At 38.7% G+C, this 17,945-nt stretch overlaps 1 protein-coding gene across 4 annotated transcripts in view; it reads right to left on the minus strand.

The window, feature by feature from the left end:
* The window catches only part of ARMC3 (armadillo repeat containing 3), a 117,023-nt gene that overhangs the window by 37,629 nt on the left and 61,449 nt on the right, over positions 1-17,945 (minus strand). For all 4 annotated transcript variants that reach the window (XM_011991323.1, XM_011991321.1, XM_011991320.1 and 1 more), the window contains one exon: positions 3,133-3,382. In XM_011991323.1, the coding sequence (XP_011846713.1) occupies positions 3,133-3,382 (250 nt within the window). The remainder of the gene's footprint in view (positions 1-3,132; positions 3,383-17,945) is intronic.

The following is a 17,945-nucleotide window of genomic DNA, read 5'->3' on the forward strand; positions in this document are numbered from 1 at the left end:
TGTCTCATGTCTAAAATGTAATGCATTATTTATGCACCTGGAGGATAAAAAGAATGTTCTTATTCTACCAGCTTGAATGTGTAGTATCCTAAGGCAAGATCCCCGTGGAATCTATTCCACTTTCAGTCACTCTCATCGCAAACACAGGGGCCCTGGTGGGGCTTACGTGTTATCACACATTACTTGGACAGCTTAGAAAGTTGACTTGAAGCATCCTTATGCTTAGCAAGCATAAGGTATAATATGAGATAGTAATCTAACACCACATGTCTTTTAGGCACATATTTAATTTATTCATTAATTCCTCCATTTATATGTTCACTCATTCATTTAACAACTGTTCATTCAGCATATATTATGTGCCAGGTATATATTAATGACATGAACACAGGGATGAAAACTCTCAGTTCCCTTCCCTAAAGTCTCAAGGAGCTTGTAGCCGTTTACACAGAACCATAAAATTCAAAAAAGGAAGACAAAAGTTGCAATGGGAGCATAGAGAAAGATGCACCCTAGTTTGAAAACTGAAGAAAGGCCTCCTAGGGGACAGGAGGGTAGAGCTGGATTTTGAAGGAGAAATAGGAATTTATCAGGTGGGGGAAAAGGGAGAAAGCAGAGAAATCAAGCAGGTATAGATGTGAGAGCAGAGCATTCTGACACAATTACAAGCAGTGTGGCATTTCTGGAGTGAAGAGTTCCACCTGGACAGCGTTGGAGCTTACACCTTTAGGTAGGCAGGTGCACATCACGAGGGGCCCTGCAGATGGCACTGAGCAGCTTAACGTTCCCATTGAGGATGTGCAATGCTGTGACCAGGGTCACAGGTTAGAAAGATCAGCCTGGAGCCAGAAAGGGGAATAGGAGGGGAGGGAAAAAAGTAAAGGGTCTCCCGCATATTCCAGGAACTAGGTGGGTGCCCCTGCAGGCTGCATGGTGGTATAAGCAGGACCCTTGTTTGTCACTGTGCTCCTGATACCCAGCAGAGCACCTGGTACGCAGTAGTTGGTAAATACATATCTGGTGTCTACCACTACCTGAGTGGGTGATCACAAATGAAGTGAGTCAATGGGAACAAACAAGGGAGATGGAATAGAGATCAAAGAGACAGAAGAAAAAGATTAGGCAGTTGTCTGAGCAGACAGCATAGTGTGAAGCATGGGCTCTAGACCCAGATGTGTTCTCATATCCCTGACTCGCCTCTTACCAACTCTGCTTTGAGCATATTTCTTTAAGCCTCATTTCCCTTATCTGTAATATGGGGATTACAAACATACCTATCTCAAATGAGGCTTAAATACATGTAAAGTGCTTAGCACTGGCACATAGCAGATGCCCAATAAACGTTAGTTTTGTTATTTTTATGGGACAGAGAACAAAGTCCCAGGCTGTTCAAATGAGTGCCGTGGTGACATGAAAATGTGAGAAAATTGAGAAAAATAAAAAGATGTTTGTTGATTTAAGTTCAGTTGTATTTTTATTCTTTTAGGAGGCAGAGTCTTTTTGTAGAGATGTGGATCTCCCTATGTTGCCAAGGCTGGCCTCGAACTCCTGGCCTCAAGCAATCCACCTTCCTTAGCCTCCAAAAGTGCTGGGATAACAAGCGTGAGCCCCCTCACTTGGCCTAAATAAAGTTTTTCTGAAGATTTAATAGGATCACCATAATTAAGGACATTTTTATATAATACATTTTCAGATAAATGCAGTTGTATGTTTTAAAAATAAGAAATATAGGAGAAACACAAGAGTACATATAACCCACATGTATAATTTAAAGAGTCCTAGTAAAAAGCACACCTGTTTGTCTACTATCCAGCTTAAGAGATGACCATTTCAATGACACTGAACCCCTGGGTGTTCTACCCGATTACATGCCCCCCTTTCTCCCTACAGAAGCAACCACTTTCTTGAATTTTGGATTCAGCATTCCCTCAATTTTCTTTATAGTTTTAACTTATATGTATGCATGCCAAAACAGCATAGTGCTTAGCTTTGCATCCTTTTGAACGTTACATAAATGGAATCATAAGTATGTATTTTTCTACAATTTGTTTTTGCTTGGCATAATGCTTGTGAACTCATCTCTGTTGACATGTGGGGCTGTAGCTCATTCATTTTCCCTGACATGAGATTCTATTTTATGGCTACAGCACAATGCATTATCCATTTTCTTAACAACTGGACAATCGGTGTGTTTTCAGTTGTTTAGATATTATAAACAATGCTTGCTGGTACACAGAGACAACAGATTCTCTTAGGTTTATACTTAGAAACAGAATTGCTGGGTTTACAAGGCATGGCCACCTTCTTCTTTTTTTTTTTTTTTCTTATTTTTTTATTTATTTTTTATTTTTTTATTTATTATTATTATTATTATACTTTAAGTTCTAGGGTACATGTGCATAACGTGCAGGTTTGTTACATATGTATACTTGTCCCATGTTGGTGTGCTGCACCCATCAACTCATCAGCACCCATCAACTCATCATTTACATCAGGTATAACTCCCAGTGCAATCCCTCCCCCCTCCCCCCTCCCCATGATAGGCCCCGGTGTGTGATGTTCCCCTTCCCGAGTCCAAGTGATGTCATTGTTCAGTTCCCACCTATGAGTGAGAACATGCGGTGTTTGGTTTTCTGTTCTTGTGATAGTTTGCTAAGAATGACGGTTTCCAGCTGCATCCATGTCCCTACAAAGGACACAAACTCATCCTTTTTTATGGCTGCATAGTATTCCATGGTGTATATGTGCCACATTTTCTTAATCCAGTCTGTCACTGATGGACATTTGGGTTGATTCCAAGTCTTTGCTATTGTGAATAGTGCTGCAATAAACATACGTGTGCATGTGTCTTTATAGCAGCATGATTTATAATCCTTTGGGTATATACCCAGTAATGGGATGGCTGGGTCATATGGTACATCTAGTTCTAGATCTTTGAGGAATCGGGCATGGCCACCTTCTTTGCTAATACACCAAACAAGACAAGACAATGCCAATTTGTTTTCCACTGTTTTACCAGTGTTGAAGGACTTAAATGATAGGTAGGTCCAATCACTTAAAAATGTTTCAGATGAGTCCACCAATAGGTACTAACCAGAAAAATGCGAGAACACATGTTATTAAAATCCTCACCTCTGTCCGGGCCTCGACGTCACACGCAGTTGCGGCGACAGCGAGAGCAGCTTTGCCCTGCACGACTGTGTTTGCAGAACGCAGTGGGCTGATGATGGCATGCATGATGTCGTGATTCCGTATGTTCAGGCGCAGGGGCTCCTGCATGGCCATGTTCGTTAATACCGTAGCAGCGTTGGCAATGGCTCCATCTCGTTTACTAGACAGGACGTTTATTAATGGATCAATACCATCAGCTTCAGCAGCAGCGCTGAGTAAATGAAGGAGAAATGAATGTGATTCATCTGAATTCAAAAAATTATCTTTGGAGCATGCAACTGAGCTGCTAAAACAAATGAGTACAGAAATGCAATTTTAGAAATAAATTAATTTGCCATGCAGTGAACCCAGAATCGAGCGCTAGTGATTTAAATGGGGTCTAGAAAATTTTGAGCTATGAATGAATTTAAATAATTCTTTTTCTACTTGTACAGCTTTTGGTTATAGAAAAATATATCATTACTACTTTTTAGAAACCTCAGAAATAGATGACTACTACTTCTTAAAAAAATGGTAGAACCATTATTATTATTTTTATTTACTTATAAGACCAGGAAATTCTATTTAAAGAAACTCTTATATAATTCCACACATGAGCCATAAAATTCTTAGAAAGTTTTCTTGAAGATAACATATTCCTACCAATTAAGAAAACAAAAGCCTTACAAAGTAGGAATGAGTGAGCCTGGGAACTCCTGATTTAAGTTAAAATTCATTGGCCTGTCTTCCTCTTCTTCCAATCAGGTTGTTAACTCTAGGCAAAGGTTCACAGAACCAGCACATCATTCTGCATGAGAATACTGCTTTTACAAATTAAATGTTAAAGATCGAAGTCATGATATGGATATAAATAGATAATTTTAGTAATGTAGGCATCTTCAGTTATTAAATTTCCTGTCTCTAGTATAAAAAGACTACAGTTACTATTAATATACTAACATTTTTTCACAATTAGGTAACCTGAATCTCCTTTTAAGAGCACAGAATAACCCTTGTTTTTGAGCACCCGGTTTTCCCAGGCAGTCTCCCACCCAAGTTCTAGCCAGTCCCTACCCTGCTTAGCTTCCAAGATCAAGCCAGGGTCAAAGGGCTCCAGACACCAGCTGTCTTGGTTTTTAAATCAGTTTAAAGCTCATAGGTAGTAAAAATAAAAATGAGAGCATTTTAATGAGTGGGAGATAATTTAGTTATGTTCTTTAATGTTTGGAAGTGCTATAAATAGGAGATGGTCCAAGCAATAAGGTAAAGAGACCATCCTGGTTTTAAAGGGAGACCCAAAATTCTGTTTTCAAAATCCATTTAAATCATCATAGTAATAGAAGTCAAGATAGTAAAAATACTTAGATGTCAATAATATGAATATCTCTTTTACGTTTTTGACACTTTTTTCCATTTAGGATTATATAAGAATAACCAAAATTAAAAAAAAAAAAAACAATTGAAGCTATATGATTCAGCCCATCACCCTGTATTGTGATGAATTAAATTTGGTACTGTCACCTCAATTTGCTTATTGTGAAGGAGGACACACAACCTCAAGAAAAGAAGTTATGACAATCGTCCATCAGAGAGGAGGTAAATGAAATCTCCATAAAAAGACTGGTAGCCGTAGGTGTAAGGAGGCTGTGGCTGTGGCACCAGCTCTGAAAGAAACTGAACCACAGTGACTGGGCAGGAACGTAATGAAGAGGGACAGCAGCTCTGGAGAATGAAGGGTTCAGTTGGTGTCACCCTCGCAGGACCACCTCCCAACCTGGCTTATATAAACCAGTCCATCAAACACACCACATCCCACAAAGGCAAAAGCAGAGCCTCGCTTCATTTCTACTCATTCTCCAGTCCTTGTACATTTAACCCTTCTTTGGTATCTCCCATTCTTTCTCTAGGATGACATCCCTTAAAATTAAAATTTGGTTAGATGACATGTAACCAAAATTTACCTCTACAAAAATATCCAAAGGCCCTGCATCACTCACTATAATAGCCCAGGGGTCAGCATTTAATTTCCTTTCCTAGGGGATAAAATAAGCATTCTTAAGATAATTTCACTTTTCATCTTCTCTCCTATTATTAATTGGCATGGTGTTCACTAGGTTTTATGAAAGAGGGAAAAGTTGGAGGTTCTAATATATTAGTTTATCAGAAACATCTCATATTTTTACAACGGAAATATTGAATACTTTTTACAACTGCCAGCAAAAATGTTAAATTATACATATTTTCTAATTAATAATATATACTTAACCTCCTCAAAAATCATTTTTTTCCTTTAACTTATTTTTCAGGTATTTAATGCAATCAGCCCCTTAAACCAAATACCTTGTATTTTTTAATCATTGTAAACATGCCTTGGTCAAAATGCATGATTCCTTTGTCACTTGGTGGTTTTCCTTGAGAATGTTCACTTTTTAAAACATCCTGGAGAATTAAGAAAAAGCATACAACTGCAGGGTACTTCAATGGCATCCAGGATAGAGGCAGAAGTATTTTAAGTAAATGCATACAATAAATTCTCAAAGACTTTGTCTTTTGTGTGTACCAGGGAGTTTCTGGAAAACTAAGGGAGTTCACAGGGTCATACATCATCTTTTTCGCTTGTCTTGTAAACTAAGAAACTAAGAAAAATTAGATCATGGAGATACAGGAATTTACATCAGGTTTATCTGAACACTCAGCCTTTCTGCTTTGATTTTGTTTCTTTTTTCCTCCTCTACAAAGGCATGTTTTGACTTGATTCATTTATATCTCTGCCTTCTGCTCTTTTCTTTGCTCTTCATGGAGATAGTAAAGGGAAATGCATAAAAACCTAGCTGTTTAAAAAACCAAAGATTCTAGTACACAGTGGAATATAGCTTTTACTAAATTGAACATAAATGCCAGCACAGAAAGATGAATCTTGCAGGCACAGCTGGCACAACCTGCATTATATGTACATATTTGCCCATAATTTGCTATATGCAGCACTAAGTCTAAAAAGAATAACTGAGATTAACTTATTATGGTGGAAAATTAAACTATTATTCTTACCTTAAAAAAACTAATTTTATATATAGAAGTAGAGTGCAGAATTTGTACTTTAAAAAACAAAAAAGAATTGAACAAAATTCTTTTTAAACAAAATTGTTTGTTTAAAAAACAAAAAAGAATTGAATTAATTCTGTTTATTTCAAACCTCAGACATTCTGTTGTATTTTTCCCTGTACACAAGCTGCAGCCTGTCATATTTTTAAAACACATTTCGGTTTCCCAAATAGTATAGCATTATCCAAATGAATGGGATGGAAGTCAAACTGCTTTGTTTTAAAATCCAGAATTATAGGGCCATATGTCATCACAATAATTTGAAAATATTTTCTGATATTTACTATCATTAGTCTCCATCCAGTTGGAGTTTAATCAAGTAAGAGTTTAAAATGTAAATTGGGAAAAAAACAAACTAAAAAACAAATATGGGAATGTATAAAAACACCTGTTTATATCATTTGATATATGTAAACAGAGGTGAAGCTTGACATGCCATGTGACGTCAATCTATTAGCAAGTCCTGACTATTTTCCTCCTCTATGTTTCTCAAATCTTTCCCTTCTCTCATCCTCCACAGAATCCAATTCAGCACCCTCTCCTGTGGGTTGATATAAACAATCTCCTAAGAGGTCTCTCCTCAGCCCCTCCAGTCCTTCCTCCGTCTTACAGCTAAAGTGATGCTTTAAAATTATAACCATATTGCTCCCCTACTTAAAACTTTCATGGTTTCCCACTGCTTATGATAAAGTTCCCAACTTTTTTGTTATATTTTAAAATTACTTTTTCTAGAGATGGAGTCTTGCTATGTTGCCCAGGCTAGTCCTGAACTCCTGGCCTCAAGCAATCCTGCCACCTTGGCCTCCCAAAGTGCTGGAATTACAGGAGTGAGCCACCACGCCTGGCCTACCCCCAAATTTCTGACATGGCCTCTGAGGCCTTACACAAGCGGCCCCCACTTCTCACACCAGCCCCATGCAACCCCTGCTCCCCGCTCTGCCCTCCCCACCCCCAGGCCGCCTCTTCCTGTTGCTCTGTGCTCTAGGCTTCTCTTGCAGCCTTCAATAGGCCAGGCTCTTTCCCACATTAGGGCTCCCCAGGGCTGTTCCCATTTCCTGACATCCTCTTGCCCCAGGACAATGCCCAGCCCTCTTTCACAACTCAGCATATATGTCTTTTCCTCAAGGAGGCACTTCTGGATCCCCAAACTGGATTTCTTTTTAACGTGAGCTCAGAGCATTTGTGTGCTAAATATACACATTTCTTTTTGTTTAAAAATATGTTCTGGCATAAATGTTTACATCAGAAAAAAGTAACAATTTAAAAATGTTATTTTGCAGCACTCATGAATGGAATTCAGCAGATTTTTCATTCAAATGCCCAAGCCCCACAATAAAAGAGCACTTACAGAAAGGACACTAAGAACATCACTGAGGGAAAATTCAAACACAAATAGCGTCTATGGCTCACTAAAACTATTATGCGACTTCATGTCTGTGTCTTTGCACTAGTGGCCCCTTTGTCCCAAACACCCTTCGCTATCCCTCTGGCACTTGTGGCTGGAGAACACTAGCTCATTCTTCACTCTCTGCTTACCTGTCCCTTCCTCTTCAAAGTCATCTGTGACCATCATGGCCCTCCTTGTTAATCACTCCCTCCTCTGTGCTATGTCTGTACCTGGTACATACCTCTTAGAGGTAATATTTGAGTCTCATTTATATTTTCGGTGCTGAGAAGATCAATATATTTTAATTGACTCGAATCAACTCAAGGTGAGTGAGCAGAAATCCACTGCCGGTTTTGAGGAGGAGGGAGGGGGAAAGTGCTTAGCTCAGCTTTAAGTTTGCAAGAAGGGATAGGATCCAGCAACACTGGGATTTCCAGTTTTATCACTTACAGCTGCTCTTGAAATTGGTCCATTTCCTCCCTGCCCTCATGCTTCTCCAGTTATACAGTGAGGTAAGTTTTAGATGGTATTCAAGAAATAAAAATTTGCACTTTAGACTTCTTGGGAATATATTCATCTCTTTTATCAAGGGATGTCTCTATTTTGTCTTTGCAGACATTGTTGACTCTGTTTATTTGAGTGTGCACCAGATGACACCATTTGGTACCTTTCAGAGTTGAATCCTTGCTGCAATTTGAGGTTCACATTCAACCCATCTGCAAAGTCTGGTAACATGAATCAAGGGTGACCTTGGGCAGAACAGAAATCTGTTTAACAGAGCCCACATACAGGGTAATATGTGGAACCTGATGGAACAGATGGTGATATTGGCAATAAGAACCTTGTTTGTTAACAGTGATTACAACCATTCCCACCAGCATGACTTTTCATATGTCTCCGTGAGTTTTGTCACACCAAGGAAGACATATTGGTGGCAGACACACTGCAAGTGGTCAGGGGCGGTGTGTACACAGCAGCGACTCAGAGCTGGCGTTTTTAAGCCTTGCCGGCTGCAGGAAGTCTGGACAGGTGGAACACTGGACGTTATGACAAACAGGTCTCCCAGTTGTCACAGTCAGATTTGGAATGCTATAAACGGAATTCCTGACTCTCGTTCCAGCCGGTTTCTCAACAAAGGTAATGATCCAAGAAGTGGAGTGTGTTTGCTAAATTGGTCAATTTCTGAGTCCAGAACAAGGATCATCCCACCACAGCTCCACAGCTGCAGGACGCTAGTATATGTGCCCCAAACTCTGGCTGAACTCCAGGACTGACGAAACTAGCCAAGAGAACGTTCTTCTTTTAAAGAAATATTATTTAAGAAGTTTTTCACAATTAAGGGAGAGAACCAATTAATTGTAAGCAAATGCTTAAAATGAAGGTTTCAAAATTAACGTAATTAAGGTAAAACCTAGCCACAGGGGAAAAAATGTGTTTGCGTCTATAGCAAAATAAGAAAAATGCCAAAAAATGCTAGGAAATATGTGAAACCAAATTGATTACATCATATTGATGCACCTTAGCAGGTTTCATTTTGAGACCTTCAGAATTCACTTTGATGTTGCAGCCACGGTGACATTATGCTTTCTCAAAGAGAACAGCATGACTGCAGAGAATAGCGAGCGCTACCCCAGCACTTCCACAAAGAGCGTGCATGTTTTTGCTACCGATTTTGAGGCAGTCAATCAAAGTCTGGGGAAATCAAATGTAATTTCCTCCCAAGTGACACGGAGCCTTTATTGACCTATCTGTTCAATCACAATACTTCACTTCCATACATGCTACCTTCTGTTTCAAATGCTAGAATGCCCTACTCGTAATTAACTATCTGCCATCAGCAAAGAACAACTCTCTTTTGCATGGCTGACTTGTCTCCTAATAAAATAGGAATGATGGTCAAGGAGTTAGGATATTCATAATAAATGACTTTTGCAGCTACCAAATGTTTCTGTTTAGCCTGGAAATCAGCCTGTTTACATATCTGTCAATGACAAGGGATACAATCCCAAAGTAATTAGAGATACCATGTTGTTGATATTCTTAACTAAATAATAAGGATGCCGAATGCTCTAGTGCGACAGCAAACAAACAAACAAACAAACAAAAATCCCTGCGCTTGCCAGGACTGGTTTATTCTGAGCAGCTCAGATGTCACTTCTTCAGAGAGTCCTTCCTTGACAAGCCATGTATCGTTCTCTAGGCCCCTTTCTTAACCCGGGGCCATGGTCCTCTCTCCACATTATGCTGTTTTAAGTTTACCTATACTGTAATCGTTCTGCAATTATCTTTTTAAAATTACTCATGTACTGCTGGCCTCCCTGACTGAAATGTAGGCCTGATGCGTTCCTTTCCTATGGTACCCAAGAGCCTAGCACAGTGCGCAGCAGGTAAAGAATACCTAGATAATGGTAGAATCATTACCAAAAAAACCCTCAAAACCAAACCAAACCAAAAAAAAAAAAAAAAAAACCCTACACTCAAGATGGTAAGTTCCCTACCTTTAGGGATGAAATGATAACAGCTATAAAGATGAATCACATCTGGCCCCCAGTGGAAGCTGGATTCCAGACTCCCCGCAATACGGTTAGGGGGCGATTGCTTCCATGCACAAAATACAGTAGATCATTTGTTTCATAGTTTAAAAAGACAGGATGCAGAGAGACTAAAACTTGCTCAAAAGTAAGTTAATCAACAGAGACCGGGGAAAAAACACACATGGTTTTCTGATCTTTAATTTATTACTTTTTACATTTTCTAACCTCTTAAGCTTTATAAAATATAGTATTTTCAAGAAAACAAAAACCAACAGAATTTCCTTGCTTTAGGACGTTATTCCTTAGGGAATGGAAAATAAGAAAGAAGAGGAGGCAGAGGAAGCAGAGAGGAGGAGAGGGGAGACTGGGGAAAGGAACCCAGGGGAAAAAGGTGGAGGGAGGGTCGGAAGCAAAGAGAAAGGGAAAGGAAGGGATGAAAGATGACTCCAAAGGTGCCTACTGGAGTGAGTACAAGGAGTGCTGGCCATTTAGTCTGGAGGAATTCAAAGAGATCATGAATTTCAGCACAAGGGAAATTTCTGGTGGGGAAAATGTGGAGAAGTTAAGGGTGCTGGAGGCATTGATGAGGAAAGAATGAGATAAAAGTTGCCAGGGTGGAGAGTAAGAGGTTCAGTTCCTACCAGCTCCCTGGGGATCTACAGAACAGACCATCTCTGTGAACTGTGAGTAAGCACCGGGCCTTGGTTTCCTCATCTGCAAAATGGGCATGACGATAATATTCCTTCCCCCATAGGACCGCTCTGGGATTTAATGATATATTCCACTCAAGGACTTAGCTCAATACGTGGCCCATAACTACCAGCTTTCAACATCCTCCTCCTCCTCCTCTTAACATTCAGTGAGCCACAGGGGTAGAGAGTTTCAGATCATGTAAACGTAACATCATATTGCAAAACGTGTGTGTGTGCAGGAAAATTTCATTTTCAGACAATTTTTAGCTAAACAGCCAAATCTCCTACACCTGCAGGGCTGGAGCTGGGGCAGTTTCCTCAGGAATCCTACGCAAGCCTTTCCACTCAAGTGTAATCAATGAGCGGTAAGGACCATTTCCAGAGTGAAGAAAAATCAAGAGAAATGATTAACATAAAAAGTCAAGGGTTGGTAAAAATAAACTTATATAGGTTTAAGTATGCTTCAGATTGAAAGGGGGGGAATCACATAATATAAAGATTTCCTCTGAAAATCAGTAATGTTCGAAATGAAATCTGAAAGAGAGTACTAGCAACTTTAAAAAGAGGTTATGCAAATATCAGTCTCTGCGCTGTAGGTAATAAAAGTAGCATGGATAATTTTCTAATTGAACATTTTATGGGATTCATTTGGCCTCACAAAATCAGTAGCTAATCAAATTCAAACTGTTGGTTAAGGTCAGGTGGGCATCCACTGACATGAAATGGGGATGGGGAATCCACTTGTTCTATTGCAAAATTCAACTTTTCATTCTGTGTTTTCCAAATTCAGTATGAATTTTCCAATCCAGTATAACCAATGTTTAGAATAAGATTCCATCGTCCCAGCTACTCCGGAGGCTGAGGCAGGAGAATGGCATGAACCCAGGATGCGGAGCTTGTAGTGAGCAGAGATCGCACCACTGCATTCCAGCCTGGGCGACAGAGTGACACTCCGTTTCAAAAAAAAAAAAAAAAAAATATTCCATCAGACAGGGAGGAACCTAGGCTCTAAGGGGCGGAAGTGAAAAGCATCCACTCAGTAAACTTGGACGGAAATAATGCAAGAATCATTCTCAGCTTTACCATGAGGACTTCTCCCATTTATTTTATCTATTAATTCCAGAGGATTTTTAAGGTAACATGCTAAATACGTTCTTCCAGAGGTCATCCTTAATACAAAACAAAACCTCCTAAAAAGGTATGAAATTAGCTATGTGATCTTGCAAGATACTCATATTGTGAGTATTCTAGTTCAAATGATCTAGAATTTTGCAACAAAGTTATATAAATAAGAATGTAAAACAAAATCTATTATATAAAGTCAAGAGCAAAAAATCAACTCTAGAGTAACCATAATAGCAATGAGATTTCTTACGTTATGTTGTCCAAGAGTATTACATTTATCCTATCTGGTTATATAGCACAGAAGATGTCCAGCTACCGGTACAACGAATGCGTCAAAACATTTGTAAATGACTACATCTTAATAGGGGACAAAGTCAAATACAAGCATCTGTTAAACACACGTTTAGCAGCGGAATATTATCTCTAAAAGCACCATGTTGAAATGATTTTCAGATCGGAATCTTTTAAAAATGTTTTGAAAATATTATCTCAGGTACACTGGAGAGTGTTTCAAATTAAATTAACGTACGTTTCATTAAACTACAGAGCAGTCCTTCCATTACCTTTTTTGCCCCTCCCCCAACATCCTCCCAAATGGCCACTAGGGGTCAGTATGAAGACGCAGTTCCTTGCGTTGTTAGCAGGGAAAATGGAACTCTCCGAAAACGAAAAACCCTGTGCAACAAAGACAATAGCTGTACAACCTCAGCAACATTAAGTGCAGCCTGTACATCAAGTCTACAACATGAACTTGCATTTTTCATGGGACTACGTTTTAATTTTGTAAATCACTGTGGATTATCTCTATGGCCAATGCTTCTTTAGTAAAATGTATTCTAAATGACAGGACTACTTATGTAAGTGGGTCTGTGTAACTGGCCAAGAAGTGTGCTCTAAGAAGAGGGTGTTAATATTTGTTTTTCAAAGGGTGATGGGACACATGTCTAGCTATTTCGTCTCTTCCTGTACAGGGATGGAGAAGGAAAAGTGAAACTTGTGGTTTGTATTTTGCTAACTTTAAGAGCTTTTCCCCCCTTCAAAATGGCCATCGTCATTCCCTGCACTCAGCCTTCATTCCACCATGAAATATAGGCAATTCTAAGGAATAACCATTAGCCTAAAATCAATAGAATAAAAGAAATGGTAACAATAAATACACAAATACATTACCTTCCCGCCAACTTTACTGAATGGGAGAGAGATTTTTCAAAAGGTTTGAAAAGTGCATTCTATTTCTGCTGGAGAAATTTAACATTCCAGGAAATCACTTCAGATCATGCCCCTCCCTGACAATACTGAAATGACTGGTAAGGACTTTGGTCACTGTGAGTAAATGCAGCACTGATTTTTCTTGAAGCACTAGATGAAGTATTGACTTTTCTTGAAACCCTGTGTGAAGTTCTGTATGTGGCATATGTTCTAAAGTTTTCTCTACGAATTGCATGGCATTCTTGGGCATGATACTCCATGAATAATTCTAATAAGTATTAAAATTAGTCAATGCTTTATTTCTATGTTAGCGAAGAGAATGTTTAATACTGAGAATACAAAATGACAAGTCATCCATATATAACGAGGACATTCTAAGGTTTCCAAAGCGCTCAAATGCACATCCATATAATTTGGGGGCATTCTATCTGTTTGTGGAGTCCCTTTGGAGTGTACTGCTTACAATTTCATATTCCCTTGTGCGGTCCTGACCCTAGGGAAAACAATAGCAAGACAGTTTCTGGGGAAGAGCTTTGTGTCTCTGGTATTGTAGAAGCTGGCAATGGGCCAGTAATCAATCAATTAATTTTTTTAGTCACCATCTATGTGCTAACATTTAGAGCCTTCTTGGGTCACTGCTGTCATAGAAAGTCAAAAGAGGTACAAAAATTAAAAAATAAAAAGCAAAGAAATGGAAAGAAAAGTGTCTCTAAGATTTAGGGAAATAACTCAGTTCTTCGTGGGGATAGCATGGAATAATTATGAAGAATCAGGGTTAATGTGATCTATATGTAAGCAAGGGACTTATGATCATGCATTTACTGTAACAAAATGTCAGTTCTCACTTTTCTATAGGTATTAAAATAATTGTAGTTATTACTGTTTATATTTTTATTTTGTTAATTGCATTTTATTTCCTAAGATAATTGCATCTTTTGAAAACTATCTAGCCAACATTTATACTAATCTTTATTAGTTCTGAACATTTATTCTAATTTTTTCATGGTTTACCAGTGGCCAAATTTAGTTAGCATTGCCAAAGGGAAGTGAAAAACACTGAACCCTTTTTCTTCTTGGAATAACTTAAACTCTAATTCTGATCAGATCCAACAGATGGCAGTGATGTTATAAATTAATAGTTTAAAACATTCTTTTAATATGTAGGGTCTGCTCCTCGGAGAATAATTCTCTCAGTACTTGCATAAATAATCTGGAACTTTGATATGATTAATTAGGTAGAAGCATACAGGATAAATATAACATGAAATTTAGCTGAAAATAATATTTCCTATGTCAAAAATAAACAATTTTCTCATTTCCAAAAGGCATTACAAATTGATAACTGTCAAAGAGATTAGCAGTATACCAAGAAAAGCTATGTGTCCAAACCAACTAAATGGGTTACATTTTTCTATAAAATTCACTGTTGCTTCTCGGTTTCCATTTTTATCTGTTCCTTTCTACGGGCATTGTTTTAGCCTTCTCACCTTTTATTTATTCACTTAAAAATAGTTTTACTTTGCTGTCTCCTTTCACTGCTAATAAGTGAATCTGGCTGTTCTTGTCTCCTTTTCCTATGCCTTTATAAACGGCATAGTTATTTTTATTCTTATTCATTGCCTTTTCATATTTTTACCCACTTTAAGTAATCCTTATTCTGTAGATAATAAAGAATTAGAAGTATCAATAGAAGGCTCTTACAGGGAAGCCTCCACTGTTGCTTCTGTTTTCCAAGTTATATAAAAACAAAGAAAACAACCCTGATGATTGCTTTCTGTTTTAAGTAATGGCCATTATTGATTGTTTGACAACAGACTTTGTCAAATACACTTTGTTTTCCTCACTGTCCTTTTACTGTTGGGGGTTTTGTTTTCGTTTTTTTGTTTGTTTGTTTCTGTTTTGTTTTGTTTTGTTTTTAAAGATGGAGTCTCACTCTGTCACCCGGGCTGGAGTGAAGGGGCATGACCTCGGCTCACTGCAACCTCTGCCTACAGTGTTCAAGCGACTCTCATGCCTCAGCCTCCCAAGTAGCTGGGATTCCAGGTATGCACCACCACACCCGGCTAATTTTTGTATTTTTAGTAGAGATGGGGTTTCACTATGTTGGCCAGGCTGGTCTTGCACCCCTGACCTCAAGTGATCCACCCGCCTTGGCTTTCCAAAGTGCTGGGATTACAGATGTGAACCACCTTTGCCTGGTCATTTTTTGGTTTTATTTTTGATGTAAGCCTATTTTCCTTCAAATACTTACTATGGGATGGACACTGTTCTAGATGCTTGGGATGCATCAGTGAATTAAATAGATGAAGGCTGCTCCCTTCATGGATGCTAGTGGTTGGTGTGTGTGTGGGGGTGGGGGGCGGACGGTGCAGGGAGGTGGGTGGTACAGAAAATAAATGATGATAAGTGTACTAGGTGAGTTACCTGCTATGTTAGAAAATGATAAGAGTATGTGAAAAGGGCAGCAGGGAAGGAGTGTTGAGAATATGCATGTGTGGGGTGCTATCTTAAGCCATGTGGTAATGCTAAGTCGCTTCACCAAGGTGACATTGTAACAGAGACGTAAACGGGGTGAGGGAGGGAACCACAGGCTGCCTGGGAAGAGATTTTCCAGGCAAGAGAGTGTCACTACAAAGACCTAAGGCAAAACACTCCTGGAAGCGGAATTGACTTCCAGGATATATTTTATGTCTGTTTTATTCTACAACATTAGCCCATTTGTAAGTAAAAGGATTCCTTTTGTTAATAACTTTTAAACTACCATCTCACATATCCATAACTCAAATATCTGGAAATTTCACATAACCACAACATGAGAATTATCTGTCGGGGTGGGGAATGGCCTCTGAGAAGCAAAAACGATGTACTTACAGAAGAGGCATCAGGCCCTCCTGTATGGCTTTTATGTAAAATTTGATAAAGCTGGTATCCAAGCTTTTCATGGACAGAAAGGATTTGAAAGGAACTCTGGCAGGGAGGAAGTTAGAGCTCTGCCAGTCAGATCCACTGATAGCAGCGAAAATGAAAAACTGATAGCTCTCAGAAGCTTGATAAGGAATCAGCAAAATGCATCGAAGGTCAAAGGAGCTGTCCCCCCAAATTTATACCCAGTGAGTGGGACAAGCGACCCCCTTCCCCGAGGGGCCATGAGGACGCCGCCAAGGGTCACATGGCAGCCACTTAGTCAAAATGGCAACCATAACTTTCCCCACCAAAGTTCAATAACAGCGTAATCAGTTCAAAAGGCTGAGAGGGAGCTCAGTGCAGAGGCTCAAACCTGTAATCCCAGCAGTTTGGGAAGCCAAGGTAGGAGGATTGCTTGAGCTCAGGAGTTTGAGAGACCAGCGTGGGCAACATGGTAAGACCCCATCTCTAAAAAAACAAAAAAAAAAAAGAAAAATTAACTGGGTGGGATGGTGCATGCCTGTAATCTCAGCTACTTGCAAGGCTGAGGCAGGAGGATTGCTAGAACCCAGGAGATTTAGGCTGCAGTGAGCTACGATTGCACCATTGCACTTCAGCCTGAGCAATAGAGTGAGATCCTATCTGGGAAAAAAAAAAAAAAAAAGAAGGTTGAGAAGGAAGGATTTTAGAAGATTTAAATTCAAACTTATCACAAATTTTTAAAAGTTTTTTTGGATTAAAAAAGTAAATTTTTAAATACCCACTAAACTTGAGTATCTAGGAAACCTCATTCATAAAGAATACCAAATAGGTAAGATCTTTTGGCATGAATTAAGGTGATGATCAGATTACTTTAATAAAGTTGAAAATCTTCTACATAGGGCTATGAATGGTCTGATTATTTATTTATGATTGCTACTAAAATTGCTCATCATCATACTATCTTATTACATTTGAGTGTATTTTCTTGTTATGAGAAAGCAAGATGTGTGAAAATCTGAAATCAGATACATTAGACTATAAATTAATTTACATAAAGATTATAAAATTCAATTTTTGGATTATAAAAAGATTTTAATAAAAAAAAGGCATTTGTTATTTTTACAAAAAGGGTTGCCACAAAGTACATTTCTCCTTCCCTGGGTTGATTATTTAATTTAGAAAATTTTGATCTACCCACAATTTTCCAAGCAAAAATCTATTACATAAAGGAAATTGCACCAACATTATATGTTACCATGACAACACCAGCGATTACTCAATGCATGAAATGAGCCTCCAATTCCAGAAGATGCCCTGAGTCTAAGAATTAGAGTTTAAAAATTCATTTTAGGCACATTAAGATATGCGTGTAGGAGAAGGGCTGTAGGAGAAGGGTTACATTTTAACATACACAAAATTGGTATTTGCAATGCTTACGTGCATTTTTAAAAATTAGGATAGCAATGATCAAATATTCAAAGAGCTACCAAGTGCACCTGGAGGAAGTTAACTCTGGGTTCTTGCCTCCTATACTACTTATGTGTGACAGAAAAATAATTAGAAAATCTTGATTCCAACCACCCCAGCAGCAAAGCCACGATGCTTCCTGCAGAGATGATTGAATGGACAGCTACTAAAAGTGATGCCAGAAATACTCACCAATGCTGAGTTTCAGCTAACAATTTTTAAAAGACGATCTGAGTAGAAAATTATTTTATTAAAGCCAAAATTGACAAATGGGATCTAATTAAACTAAAGAGCTTCTGCACAGCAAAAGAAACTACCATCAGAGTGAACAGGCAACCTTCAGAATGGGAGAAAATTTTGCAATCTACTCATCTGATAAAGGGCTAATATCCA

This window comes from Mandrillus leucophaeus, unplaced genomic scaffold, assembly GCF_000951045.1.
Source record: "Mandrillus leucophaeus isolate KB7577 unplaced genomic scaffold, Mleu.le_1.0 Scaffold394, whole genome shotgun sequence".
Classification (NCBI taxonomy): Eukaryota; Metazoa; Chordata; class Mammalia; order Primates; family Cercopithecidae; genus Mandrillus; species Mandrillus leucophaeus.